We start from the raw sequence: 12964 nt of genomic DNA, 5'->3' as shown, positions 1-12964 counted from the left end.
ATCCCCTCCCATCAGTGACAGAAACAATCGCACATTTCAAAGGCACCTCCCTGCAAGGCCAAGGAACTTTTTGTTATGTAAATGCAACTCGCTTGTTTGTTTTTTGTTGATGTTTTTAAATGCCAAGTTGTAGATATGCGTGTTGTGTTGAACACATCAAACAAGGAACCAGGACATCGGTTTCCTGCATTCTGAGTTCTGCTGTAGACATGGATAGTTTGCTTAAGGTTGCATTTCAAACAGCAGCTCTTTGATGCTTTAAATGCCTGGCTGACCAGTCACCATTAACACAAGAAGGTGGGAACACGCAGTCAAATGGAGATTACTGGTAGGAGGGACATTAACCGGGGTTGCCAAACTGAAATAGCTTCTACCTCAAAATTACTTCAGTAAAAAAACGTAGGCAAAAGCAAAAACTGTCACTGTCAGTGTTGATATTTAAAACCTTCACTGCTACTGTGAGCGATAAACGGGAAAATACAGTTCTGGTTCTCTACAATGTGGGAAAGGAATTCTTCCATGGACTGTGGACTGTGGCTTCACCAAGGATGGGAAATCACGGGATCTGAGCTGTGCTCCTGGGTGGTGGGACAGGCAACCTGTGCAGTCACAGTGCAGAGCTGGAAGTGCAAAGCCACGGCACAACATTGCACAAGTTTCACTAAAGGGTCACTAAGACTTTGTCAGCCTTGTTATTCTCAAGTTAAAAAGAAAATCATCAGTGTGCTTTCTGGGCTCCAGAGACACGTGGAAGTTTCAGCAGGTGGAGGCTGGAGTGCAGAATTTGTAAAACAGAAAGAGCAGCTTGAGTTCTCAAAATAACTGCTGAATTATTACTTTAAGAATTTTGATTTTCTATGAAACACATAATATTTATAGATAAATTAAATCTGGTTTTTTATCAGAGGGTATATGATCCACCGAGTATTCACTCTAGCTGTGATTCTTCATGGTGTTATGTGTCATGCCTGAAACCCTGGGGATGACAGCAGCCTGGGGAGGGGAACACAACCCTCACCATTGTTCCATTTCATCATATTTCCAATCTGTGCCCACACAGGAGAGGGCGGCTTCTGGTTATCAAAGGCTCAGATAAACAACCACCGGGACCCAGCCCAGCCCTGGGCTCTTCTCCACTTTATTCTTTAAACGTGGCAATCCCCCAGTCTCATTGGTGTCTCCTGTAGCACTTAATAAATGTAGAATCTGGTTCATTAAGTGCCTTGTTCAGAGGTCACTAACCACCAGCAGTCTTTATGAAGCCAAATTGGGATGTTAAAAAAAGGAGTAAAGGACGAGCCATCTTCTGCCTTAAATATGGTTTTATCATATCCTGCAAATGAAGGGCTTTGAGAAATGTTCAAATCTGATCAAAGAGCTGTGTAATACATCCCTTCACAGTCCAAACTACGTGGGCTCCAAGGGTGGAATTTTCAAAGAAACATGCAGAAGAACCTGTTGCCCCAGATAAGTTAATTAACAAAACCAGTAATGGCTGGAGTTCTGAATTCCATTGTTCTTCTAAACTTCTCTTGCCACTGTGTTACAATTTGTTGTAAAAACCTTACATTGGCAGCTTCACTTTATCAAAAGCTGTAACCCTTTAATACTCTTCTAATTGTGTAGGAGACTGTGCATAAAATTAGATAATCAGATTCCACTGTAAATATGGATACATTTGTGCACAACGCCCAGGGAGGCACGGAATCAAATCTGTGAATGTCTTTCAGTACCTGTGAGGAGAGTAGTGGGTCAGAGCAGTACAGCAGAAACCAAAGCTCCTGGGAATCAGATTACATTAACGTGCCAAAAACAAGGAGTTGAGTTTGTGTATCTCTACCTTCAGGACTTACACTATGACAACTCCCTTTAGACAGTTTTCTCCTTCCTCTCCTCCTACGGTTCTGTTTTCAGTATCTTTAGCCTACTTACTACCTGCGCTCAGTTTTCTTTCCCTCCTCTTTTCTGGAGGAGCTCACAGTTTGCAAAGTTCCCACTCACTCCACACAGACACACTCAGGGAGTGTTTACTTTCTTGTGAAATTTGCTATCAAAGACAACCCTACAGCACTCGAGATTCAGAAGCCTCTTTCACACAAGTTCTTGTTAGATATGCAGAGGAGGTCCTTGAAGAGCTATTACAGAGTGTGAAAAGAAACATAAAATTTGGTCCACTCTTTCTGTTCCTATCTCAGCACCGAGACCGAAACAAAGGGAAAAAATCCTCCCCTGAAATACTATATCCTCCCCTAAAATACTACATCCTACCCTAAAATCCTACAGCTGCTTCCTGGTAAGACACTTCCCAAATGCTGGGTAGCAGTAGAGTTGGCACTGTCTGTGGATGGTGTTACAAGTGCCAGCCAGAACACTTCAAAAGTTTGGAAATGTGATTCAGTGAAGATTTCAAGCACCTCAAGTGCTCCAGACTAGCTAAGATGGAAGTCAGCTGAAACACAGGCTCACCCTTCCTTACTATGTTTTCTGGATGATTCTTTGGTTATGACAGGACTAGAATTAACAAAATATATCTGCTGTCTGTTCCATGCCACCTGGGATGCAGAGCTCTGCTCTGAATATCTTTATATAAAGCTATGAGAGAGGACAGGGGAAAGAGCAAGCTAAGTTTTGGATAAGCCCCCAAAATCTCCTGACTGGAGTTAATTTAAAGTTGTAGGAAAAGGTTCTGGCTGTCCTTTCTTAACCATGGCAGTGTTTGTAACAGCCACTCGTGCGCCAAGTAACTTTAGCAGCACCATAAAAAAGGGATAAAGCTGAGAGGATCTGGGAGCTGAGTTTGGGAATGAAAGCCCAAACTCAGCAGAAGTGCTGTTCCATAAATGGGCAGCAGCTCTGGCCTTAAATTGTCATGAAGATACAGGAGAATGGTGCTGTCCCCCTCTGCTTATGGGCCTCATATTGTGCCTCAATTCAACTGCAAAAATTTCTAACAGGGAAATTACTAAAAACACCTAAAGAGGTTTGCAAGCCAAAACCAATCTAAAGTGAGACTTGATGTTCCAAATGCCACAATTCAGATTTACTTGGTCCAGTACCCTGTCTTTAAAATTACCTTTATAGTTATCACCATGCCTTCAGTGGGAACAGCTTCAACTTAATTAAATAGCTTTTTTTATCTGGTTTCAAATTGATCAAGTTAATTTAGCATAAAAATCCTATGTAGATATGTAGCTTGGTTTTTATTCTCTACTAATTGACAGTGAATAACTTATGAAAATGTTACTTCCATGTCTTATGTCAAACAAGAAAGGCTTATTGAAGAAACTAAAAGGCTACATTGAGGTTGTTGCAAAAGTATGAGATGTCTAAGGAAACTGTCATATCTCATTACTAAAATCAGGATCCTAAAGAACAAGAATTGTTCTTTTATGTAATTTAAAAAAGAAAAAAGATGACACAATTAAAAAAAGCCTCAACACCTACAGGAACTAAAAGTACAAAACCTCAATAGAAATCTGGCCATTAAAAATCCATTTACAAAACAAAATGCTGACGATATAAAATAAAAGTATTTTGACCAGATTCATTAAAATCTTAAAAAGAAGAAAAATGGTGTAACTGAAAGAATATCACAGGTCCAGATTTCAATACCATGATCCAAATGTTATCAAGTTACTGTAGTGATCATAGTCCAGTTTAAAAATTTGTTTATTGAACCACAAAGGTCAAAAGGAGTCTCATCACTGCTATTTGTAGTGTAGTTGTCAGTGCAGCATTGCTGTAGCTGGGAGCAACTCAGGATATGAGAAAGACAGGCTGAGGGCAGGTAGAATGTTTCTATTAGACCAGCTGGGTATAACTGGGAAAAAACTTGCAAGCTTTGAGGCATACAAACCTCTCCTCAGGCTAAAAGCTTTTGAGGGAAAGGTGGGGGCTTTTTTCCCCCCCTGTTTTATCAATTGATCAAATGCTCTTTCTCCCTTTCCTGTTTATTATTTCACACAGCCAGGCATTAGCCTCAGATAAAAGAAATATAAAATAACAAACATATAAGACAGAACCAAACAATGCTTGCCTTCAACAAAGGAGTATTTTTAAGTTGAAGGCACCTGCTCAGAACTGGCAGTCTCTTCTTGACAGTCTCCTGTGTTCATCAGCACCTTTGGTAGCTCGGAACTTTGAACCTCCCGTTTCTTACCAGGGTTTTTATCCAAAAAGAAAAGATAAAACACAAGTTTTGAAATATCTTTTTCGTTTATGTGGAACAAAAAAAAAAAAAAAAAAAAGCTCAAAGCAGTCACAGGTACCCGGCCAGTACCACAGAAAGCTGTGTGTGGGCAGATTAGAGACTGAAAGGATGGGATCACTTGAGAGGAGGGTAAGAGGAGCCAGTCACATGCAGATGATGAAAGACTGATGAGCAGTGGAAGAGAGGGGAAGGGGAGCAGAGGTGCTGATCAGGGAAGAAAGGAGGAAACCAGGGGCAGGTTGTGGGCTCCGCTCAAAATGTTGCTGCTCATCGTTAGCTCCTCCGGCCGCTGGAGGTCTGAGCCCCTCGGAAAAGGCAGAGTCACGAGCAAAAAATGGGAATTGGCTGAAGGATTTTTGACGAGCTGTCTCGCCAGCAGGAAATGCAGATTTATTGCTGCTGAGCGTTCTGCAATAAATACAAGCGTAGTTCTCGAAGTGTACTTAAAAAGCCCCAACCAAACAAAAATAAATCTCCATTCCAACGTTATCAACATCCAGTGTTTTTGAATTTCATTTTGAAATGACACTTCGTTTTGCAACATACTGTGCTTTGTTCACTTTAACACAGCAGCAGGTTTTAGAAATATAATTGAGATATTTTCATTCGCTGATATTTTTTTTCCTGTATCATGAATTTATGTTACATCAGGACATTTAAAAAATGCTCTGATGTGGGAAAAAAAGAGTCAAAATAATGACTTTTCCTGTAGCACATGCTTTCCCTGAGATAGGAAGTTTGATTCAAAGCATACCCTGAAATTAGTTGGACGCCCATTGACTTCAATGGAGCAGATCTATGAGGAGATCTTGAAGAATAGAAGGAAGAAATTAGTGACAACAAATCGAAGGAATTCCTCTTTAAACAATGCCTTACAAATGTACACAATGATCCCTGGGTCCTGCCTTTGATGTACAGCTCCCCAAAGCTTTAACTTTGCTACTACAGGAAAAGCAGAATTGGGCTCCCAAACCAGGCAGGCACGAACCACATCTGTTCTCAGACACACTGGAATTAACTAATGAGATACTGATGCTGTGTGTTTGCATCTGGACGGGCAAGTCTGCACCAAACTCCTCAAATACAACATGAAATAATTATGGGCACTCATTTCTGTGACTTGTCCTACGGCCCTCGGTGAAGTCAAAGCCTTGTTTGTGCTGTTTTCCAGAAATATCCATTACATTTCATAAGTAAAACTTAAAGCTATTTGGAACTGTATTTATTGAGCTAAAATTAGACCTACCAAACCAGGTCATCTTCGTTTCACGAACCTGATCATGTTCTCTTCTGGATAAACATAAAAAGATACAGAAAGCTGAAGCTGAACAGACTCATGGGCAATATGTACTATTGTTTGGACCAAAAAAAAAAATGAAATAGGGTTAATATGAGCACCTCAGCTGATTTGAACTTGTGGCTCACTGAAAACAAAGCTTTTGTAATGGGGATGTTGATACAACCTTAACTGTAACAGCACAAACACTGCTACTGAAATACAGTTTTGAGTAAGCTCCATCAAGGAGTGTTTTGTAAATGAATAATGACTTTGCTTAAAGCTAATCAACATCAAGTGTGTTAAAAAAGATGAAATAGTGCTGGAAGGCAGTGGGAGGTAGAGGAGCCTCAAAGTGCAAACAGGTGCTGATCTCCCTTCAGGGGGGATTGAGTGGCACAGACCTTACAGGCCTGTCACTTCTGATCAAAGCAAGCTCCAAGACCACATAATCACCATCACCCACCTTTTAAAGGATGCCCTGATTTATCTTCTGTCACTGTTAATAACTTAGCTACTCTGTCTAAAATACTTAAGGACATTACACAAGGATAACATTTCAAAAATTTCTTTTTTTTTTCTTTTTTAAGAAATGTGTAAATGTTTTTAAACTAAAATGCACTGAAGTTCATCCTTTGAGGCCATCTGTTGTTGGAGACCACCTGTCATCAAACGACCACCTGAGCACATAATATCCCATCATTACAGAACTATCCCCTTGAAGCCATGGATTTTAAGTGTTAGAATAAGAAGGGTGTGTGTTACAGACACTCTTGTTACTGGGCTGTTCATGGAGTTTGAAGCCACGGGATGACAGCCACATGTGAATAATGGCTGTATAATAACATACATATGAAATGCTACTTTGGGAAAAATCTGATAAGAGATCTGAACATTCCTTGACTGAGCTCCTCACATCCTTTCAACCATGGTGCTTGCACTGTACTGTTCAAAGTGTGCTAACATGTCACATCTCAAACCAAACCCTGAAACTACTGAGTTTAATTATATTTCTGTTGATAAGAAGCATCAGTATTTCACAGAGAAACAAGACTTTTACTATTGTAATTAGAATTTTGTGGAGTTTTTTTAGCTGAATCCCATTTTTCCCTGCTGATCTCACACTCCTACCTCATTAATCTCTCTTCAGTAAAGAAAACTATTCTACCAAGTTGCCCTTCCCAGAAAAAGGAACTTTCTACCTTTCTTCTACCTGGCCCTAAGATACAAATCTCCCCCTGAATGCTGAGACACGACAACACAGTTTGGGACAATTTCTACCCCTTGAGAGTAATGTACTGCTCACACAGGAGAGAACAGGGCACCTGTACACAGGCCTGTGGCAAACATCTGATTCTTGTTTTCCAGTGTATGTAAACACTAACAGAATGCATTTCTTTTAGAATTTTTATCTAATAAATGCCTTGAGAGCACCTGAAGAAACATCCTATAAAATTCAACGAATAAAAATACCGACACGATTTCACTAAGATTTAAAATCACTGTGAAAACTAAAGAAGTTTCAGTAAAGAATATTTTTGAGATATTGTCTTAATTTTTTGTTTTATTATCATTTAACTAATAGCAGCCTTCTAAGACAAGAATAAATTCTTTGTTAATTATTAATAATGCTATATTAAATTAATGAAATGTTGTGAAAGTAAGTATATAATTTTCCATTAACAGTCATGAGCTTCCAATTCCTTAAATAACAACTTCAATATTAAACTGTTAGGAGTTATGGGACAGTGAGAAGTACAATTTCTGAAATAACTAGTTCTTAAGAGGTCCTTAATGACAACCATTACACTCAGCTGCATTTACAGTGTGCTAGTCCTGATGGAAAGAAATTGCCACCATTATACACTTGAAGAATCTCATTTGCTTACCAGTAACTCTCCCCCAAATAATAACTCCTGAATAACTGCAAACATGACATAAAACCTGAATATTTAGTTTACAGCTTAGCAAGAATCTATTTGTAACATGATGCATCGAGCCAAGCTTTCATATTTGGCATTTTCATGGAACTTGCAGTTCTGCTCTGGTGACAATGAAGGGCCTCAGCTGACAACTGATTAAACTCAGGAAGGCAGCAGGAATTCAGCCACTGCTGAACATCCTTGTGCAGTTTTCCCTCCTCCAGGATCCCAGTGGCAGGCTGTAAGAATTCACCATCAGCAATGAAAGCAAATAATTTTTTTATAGGCTACAAAAACAGCGAGATGTTTAGTTCAGTGACTGATATATTTTAGAGTGAAGCCTGAAACCATTCTCTGAGCAAACCTGTCACTATTAAAACCAGCACTAACCTTTACATGGGAGATTAAATTTGTGTGAAGCAGACACGTTCCTGGCAAGGTGACACGCACCACAAAACACGTATTTGAAGGGTTCCTGTAGCAATTTGCAACACACAGGTTATTTTAAAACTCTGTATTTCTTAGGATCTAATGCAAGTGATCTTCCTCAGAACATACACAGATGCCCAGGCATTAATTCAGGAGTTTCAGAAGTGGATTTGTTTAGGGCAATGTCCTACTTTGGCTCCAGCAGGGTGTCCTCTGACAGGATTAACTTCCAGGGCACCTAAAAGCTGTGTATTAAACTGTGGCAAAAATATGTTTTCTCTTCCCCCAAAAGATAAATTTTAGATTGAAAGCTGCTTTGCATATGTGCATTTTAAGTCAAGTTGATCAGTAATACTTCCAATATCATTTTTGTCATTCAAGTTTCTAGTCATTGCTGGAAATACTTAAAAAGAGTACAAGAAGGCAAAAAAATTATCTGTCACACTACACAGACAAGTTGAAAAAAAGAGACCACTAATGCAGAACCTTTTGTTGTAGAGTTCCCAGCCACGAGATGACTGTCACAGGGATCCTCACTCTCCCCAAGTCCACTAAGACCTCTCTTCTGATCAAAAACCTGACCAAGGGTTTTCTAGAAGAGCCACTGTGAGAAAGTGAGGTTCTATTCCTGTCTCCCCAGGTGAGCACACAGCCCGGGCAGTCACCTGCAGGGACAGCCTCAGGTTCACACAGAATCACGCTCCACTAAAAACTTCTTGAAAATGTATTTACAATTTTAACCTTATCAGATAACTTTCCTAAAGTGGTGTTCAAATCCTGTATTTCCCGATCTTCCCTGAGTCTTTTCACAAATAAGGGTGATACTTTCAGTAGTGTTGGAAGGAGGGGGGGAAAAAAATTCCCCGAAGGGTAGAGGCTGAATTGTATTCAAGCTGTGTGAAGTGAGCCAGCTATCTTTAACATGCTGAACATACCCTATGCAAATTTTAAAGGGGTGTTAACCAAGGATCATTGTTGTAATCTCGGTGCTTTGTAAACATGGTACTACTCTACATCACTGCAGCTTTTTACATCTCTAAAGCTTCTTCCCATTCTGTTTTCTCAGCTGTAGAGGCTCACAGAAAGATGCAACTTCAAAATCCGTTTATTTAATTCCAACTTGCAATTTCGAGTAAACGACTGTTCTCTCTGCTTATACTTGCAGGCAAGTATAACAACAACCATTATATTCGAAGTGTGCTTTTATCAAATAATGGAGGGGAAAAAAAGTTTATTAACCGCAAAGCACATCAGAGAAAGTTTAGAACACACAAAATTATCAAACTAAAGAACATATTTTATTTTTAATAAAATAGTGGAGCATGAAAAATAATTGTATATTACAAATATATACAGCACAAAACTGTGCACCCCCAGCACAGTAAAGAGCATCACTCTATACAAAGCTTCCCTTTGCAGAATCTAGTGCTTCTTGATCTATTCATAGTGAGAATTTGTTTAACAATAGAAAGAGTCAATAAGCCCTTTGGGTCTCTTTGAATTGATCCCCCCCTTTTTTTTTGCACAAATCAGTCCAAACGTGTATAACATTGGCTTGATTTCCATTAAAAAGCCACAAAATGTAACACTAAAGGGTTTCTGAGGACTAGACCTCTTAGTTCTTTTGTTAAGAGATTTCTTTTGTTGTCTTTATGTACAGCAAAATACTTGTTTCTCTTTTCATGTCACGGTAAGAAAAAAAAAAATGTATTGCACATTATTCTTATTCACAAAGTTTGTGTCTGGTGCAGGAAGTTTCTCTTTTGGTGAAAGAATATTGGTGAGCATTATAGATTGAACCTATTTTTAGGCACTCCAAACCCACTAGGCTGAGTTGTAAAGGACTTTAAAGTTAGCACGGAAGTTGCTTTCCTGGATAGAATCCTTACTGAGGATAGGCCTCCTTGGGACCTTCGAGTCCCTGAAGAGACAATGCTTGCTTGGGCACTTTTAAAAGCAAATCGTTGCTCCACAAATCTTGGCTATACCTTGTTACTCAGAAACCTGTAGGAAATCCAGCTCAGCTACATGGGAAAGTTAATTGTTTGTTGTTGTGTTTGGTTTTGCTTTTATGTTGTTTTTTTTTAAGCTCCTTTTTTTTTTAATCTGAGGGCTGGGTGCAATACTTAACTAAAAATTAGTAACAGAACAGACTGTTTTAATTCACAATATTTCTTTCACTGAAAACCTTTCCGTAAGTACATTTACCTTCAGTTTTTCACCAGGTCCTGAATTCAGCATGGCATACACTTTTTGTGCCTTGAGATATCAAACTGCTCTGACAAAATAAGCACCATTAATTATTTTTTTTTAATTTCTGACTGCTACTGTGGACGTGTGTAAGTCTGTAAGGTGAGATACAGTCTTCTCTAAAACCTGCTCACACACAGGTGGGTGGTTGTAATGTCGATTCGTATTTTGCAAGGTGAGTTTTCTGTGGATGTTGAGGTTTTTTGTAGATTCCACTGCTCGTAATGACACTCGCAGGTTTTCTCCTACTTCTCTTCTTTAATCTCCGACTACAAACATTTTGCCAGGATTGAAGAGTCTTGGAAGTCCAGATCCACATGCCACTAGTAATGCCCACAACTAATAACATAAAAATTTTGACCATAAAGATTTCTACTGCTGGGATAGAGTTATTCATCATGCAGTCTAAATTTTTAGTCTGATTGTTCATCTTGCATTTCTGTTGAGTGGCCACAATTTTCCAATAATCCATATTCAGCCTTTCATAAAAATAGCAAGCTATCACACAGGTTGCAGGCACTGTATACAAGACTGAGAAGACACCAATCCTGACCATAAGTTTCTCCAGCTTGTCGGTGTTTTCTCCACCTGTTTTCATCACCCTCCTGATATGAAAGAGGGCCACAAAACCAGAAAGAATAAAAGAAGTGCCAATGATTAGGTAACAAGCCAAAGGAATGAGTACAAACCCCGTCAAGGCATTCACATCCATGCTGCCAACATAGCACAGCCCTGTCAGCTCGTCTCCAGCCACCCTTCTCATAACTAGGATCATTATGGTCTTCACGGCCGGGATGGCCCACGCTGCCAAATGAAAGTAGCTACTGTTTGCTTCGATTGCTTCGTGCCCCCACTTTTTCCCAGCTGCTAGAAACCAGGTTAAAGTCAAGATCACCCACCACAAGGAACTCGCCATACCAAAGTAATACAGAACCAGGAAGACAATGGTGCAGCCCGTGCTCTCCAGCCCTTCCTGGATGACATAGAGCTGGCCGCTGTCCCTGTCACAGGCGATGCTTTCAGCACCTGAAAAGAGGCGAATGATGTACCCCACCGAGTAGACACAGTAGCACATGGAGAGGAAGATAATGGGCCTCTCGGGGTACTTGAAACGCTGAGGATCTATCAGAAAAGTGAGTACAGTGAAAGCGCTGGAGAAGAAGCACAGAATGGACCAGATGGCAATCCAAATGACAGCGAACTGTTTGTCATCCCTGCTCCAGTAAACATCAACCCCTGGAGTGCAGAGCGGCGCGCAGGAAGCGCTCTTTTCCACATGGTGGAACTTGCCGGGATTTTCACAGGAGGTTCTGCTGAGGCTGTCCTTGTGCTGCTGCAGATCGTGGCCACTGCTGGGCCGCTGGGGACGAAACATGGGTGGCAGCATGCTGGACCCTCTGGGTGGCTCATCGGACCCGTTGTTGGGGGCTTCCATGCACAGGTAATTGGGGTCGTTCTTGTTGGGCAGTTTGCTGCAGTCCAAGGAGTCCGGCCACTTAAAATTGAACTGCTCCATAATAGGGGAGCACTTCAGCCTCGCCTGCTCGCACATCACCCTGCAGGCTGGGATCGGGGTAGAAACCTGCTCCGTGCACATCGGGGCGTAGAGGGAGCAGAGGAAAAATTTCAGATGGCTGTGGCAGCCGTACTCCACCAAGGGGGCAAACTCGTGCAGCTGGATGGCAGCTTCCCTCTGGTTTTCGTGCCCCATCAGGTTCGGCATCCTCGTCATGTTGTACCCGATATCCTTGCACATGGGGATCTCTATGGGCTGGCACCTCCCGTCGCCGGGGCGGTCGATGTCCATGGAGCTGATGCCGGCGCAGAAGCGGCTGAGGCAGCAGAGCAGCAGGACGGTCCTGCCGGCGTTCCCGGCCGCCGGCCCCATCGCGGCGGCTCCCGTGGGGCCCGAGCGCGGCGCTGGGGGCTGCTCGGGGGTCACTGCAGCGGCCTCCCGGCCCCTGCCGCACAGCATCGCCCCCGAGCCGGGCGAGGGCGCGGGGCGGGGGGTGGCCGTGCGGGGCAGCATCGCCCGGGCCCCGCGGGGAGCGGGGGAAGAAGGGACGGTCCCCCCAGCCCACGGATGCGCGGAACTTACTGCGGGCAGCCCGGCAACTTTCTTTTCCCCGGGCTTCCACTTTCGCGATGCGTCTTCCCGACCACCCTTCCTCCTCCTCCTGCTCTTCCTCCTTCCCGGCAGAGCGATGCCGGGATAGTTTTGGGTCCGGGCAGATCAGATCCGAGCGATCACCGCTTCCACTCGCACATGTCCCGGGAGGTTTTCTGGTGCAGCGGGTCTCTCCAGGGATTTTTTTTTCCTTTCCCTAAAACGGGTCACGGCTCCGCACTTTCGCGCCGAGAGGTGGGGATTGGTTTATCCGAGTGCAGAATAAAGGAGGAGGAGGAAATATCTAAGCCATTGAAGAGGGGGGCCTGAAAAATCCCCCCCACTCCCTCCTCGCCGCCCTCTGGTCCGGGTTTGCAATAGGTCGGCTCGGCTGCGCTTTGCCGAGCTGGGCTTGGCGTGTGCGTGTTGTCTGTGCCGGCTCCGCTCCTCCCGCCTGGCAGGAACTCCCGGGGCCGGAGCAGCTGGGGCTTTTGGGGGGCGGCTGAGTCCAGGGATAAAATAAAGTAAAAAAAAAAAAAAAAAGGCACCAAGGGAAAAAAAAAAAAAAAAAAAGAAAGACCTGTGCAGGATCCGCCTCGCATACGACATCCACTTTGCATGAGAAAGGTGAAGCTGACACGGTGATTACTTTCCAATCACTCGGAACGCCTTGAAACCTCCTTAAGGACCCCTACAGGTTCTCCTTGATCGGCACAGATTAGAAAAAGCCCCATTTGTTTCTCTCTCCTTCTGTCTTTTCCTTCCTTTCT

At 42.5% G+C, this 12964-nt stretch overlaps 1 protein-coding gene across 1 annotated transcript; it reads right to left on the bottom strand.

The window, feature by feature from the left end:
• Nucleotides 1–10126: 10126 nt before the first annotated feature.
• Nucleotides 10127–12479, bottom strand: FZD10 (frizzled class receptor 10). Its single transcript, XM_008920720.4, has one exon. It carries the CDS (start codon nt 12114–12116, stop codon nt 10218–10220), a length of 1899 nt encoding a protein of 632 aa, XP_008918968.3. The 5' UTR covers nt 12117–12479; the 3' UTR covers nt 10127–10217.
• Between the last annotated feature and the right edge of the window lie 485 nt (nt 12480–12964).

The sequence above is a fragment of the Manacus vitellinus genome, unplaced genomic scaffold (assembly GCF_001715985.3).
Source record: "Manacus vitellinus isolate BGI_N305 unplaced genomic scaffold, ASM171598v3 scaffold_31_pilon, whole genome shotgun sequence".
Classification (NCBI taxonomy): Eukaryota; Metazoa; Chordata; class Aves; order Passeriformes; family Pipridae; genus Manacus; species Manacus vitellinus.
The sequence above is the reverse complement of the archived record's forward strand: the minus strand, read 5'-3'. Positions and strand labels throughout refer to the sequence as shown.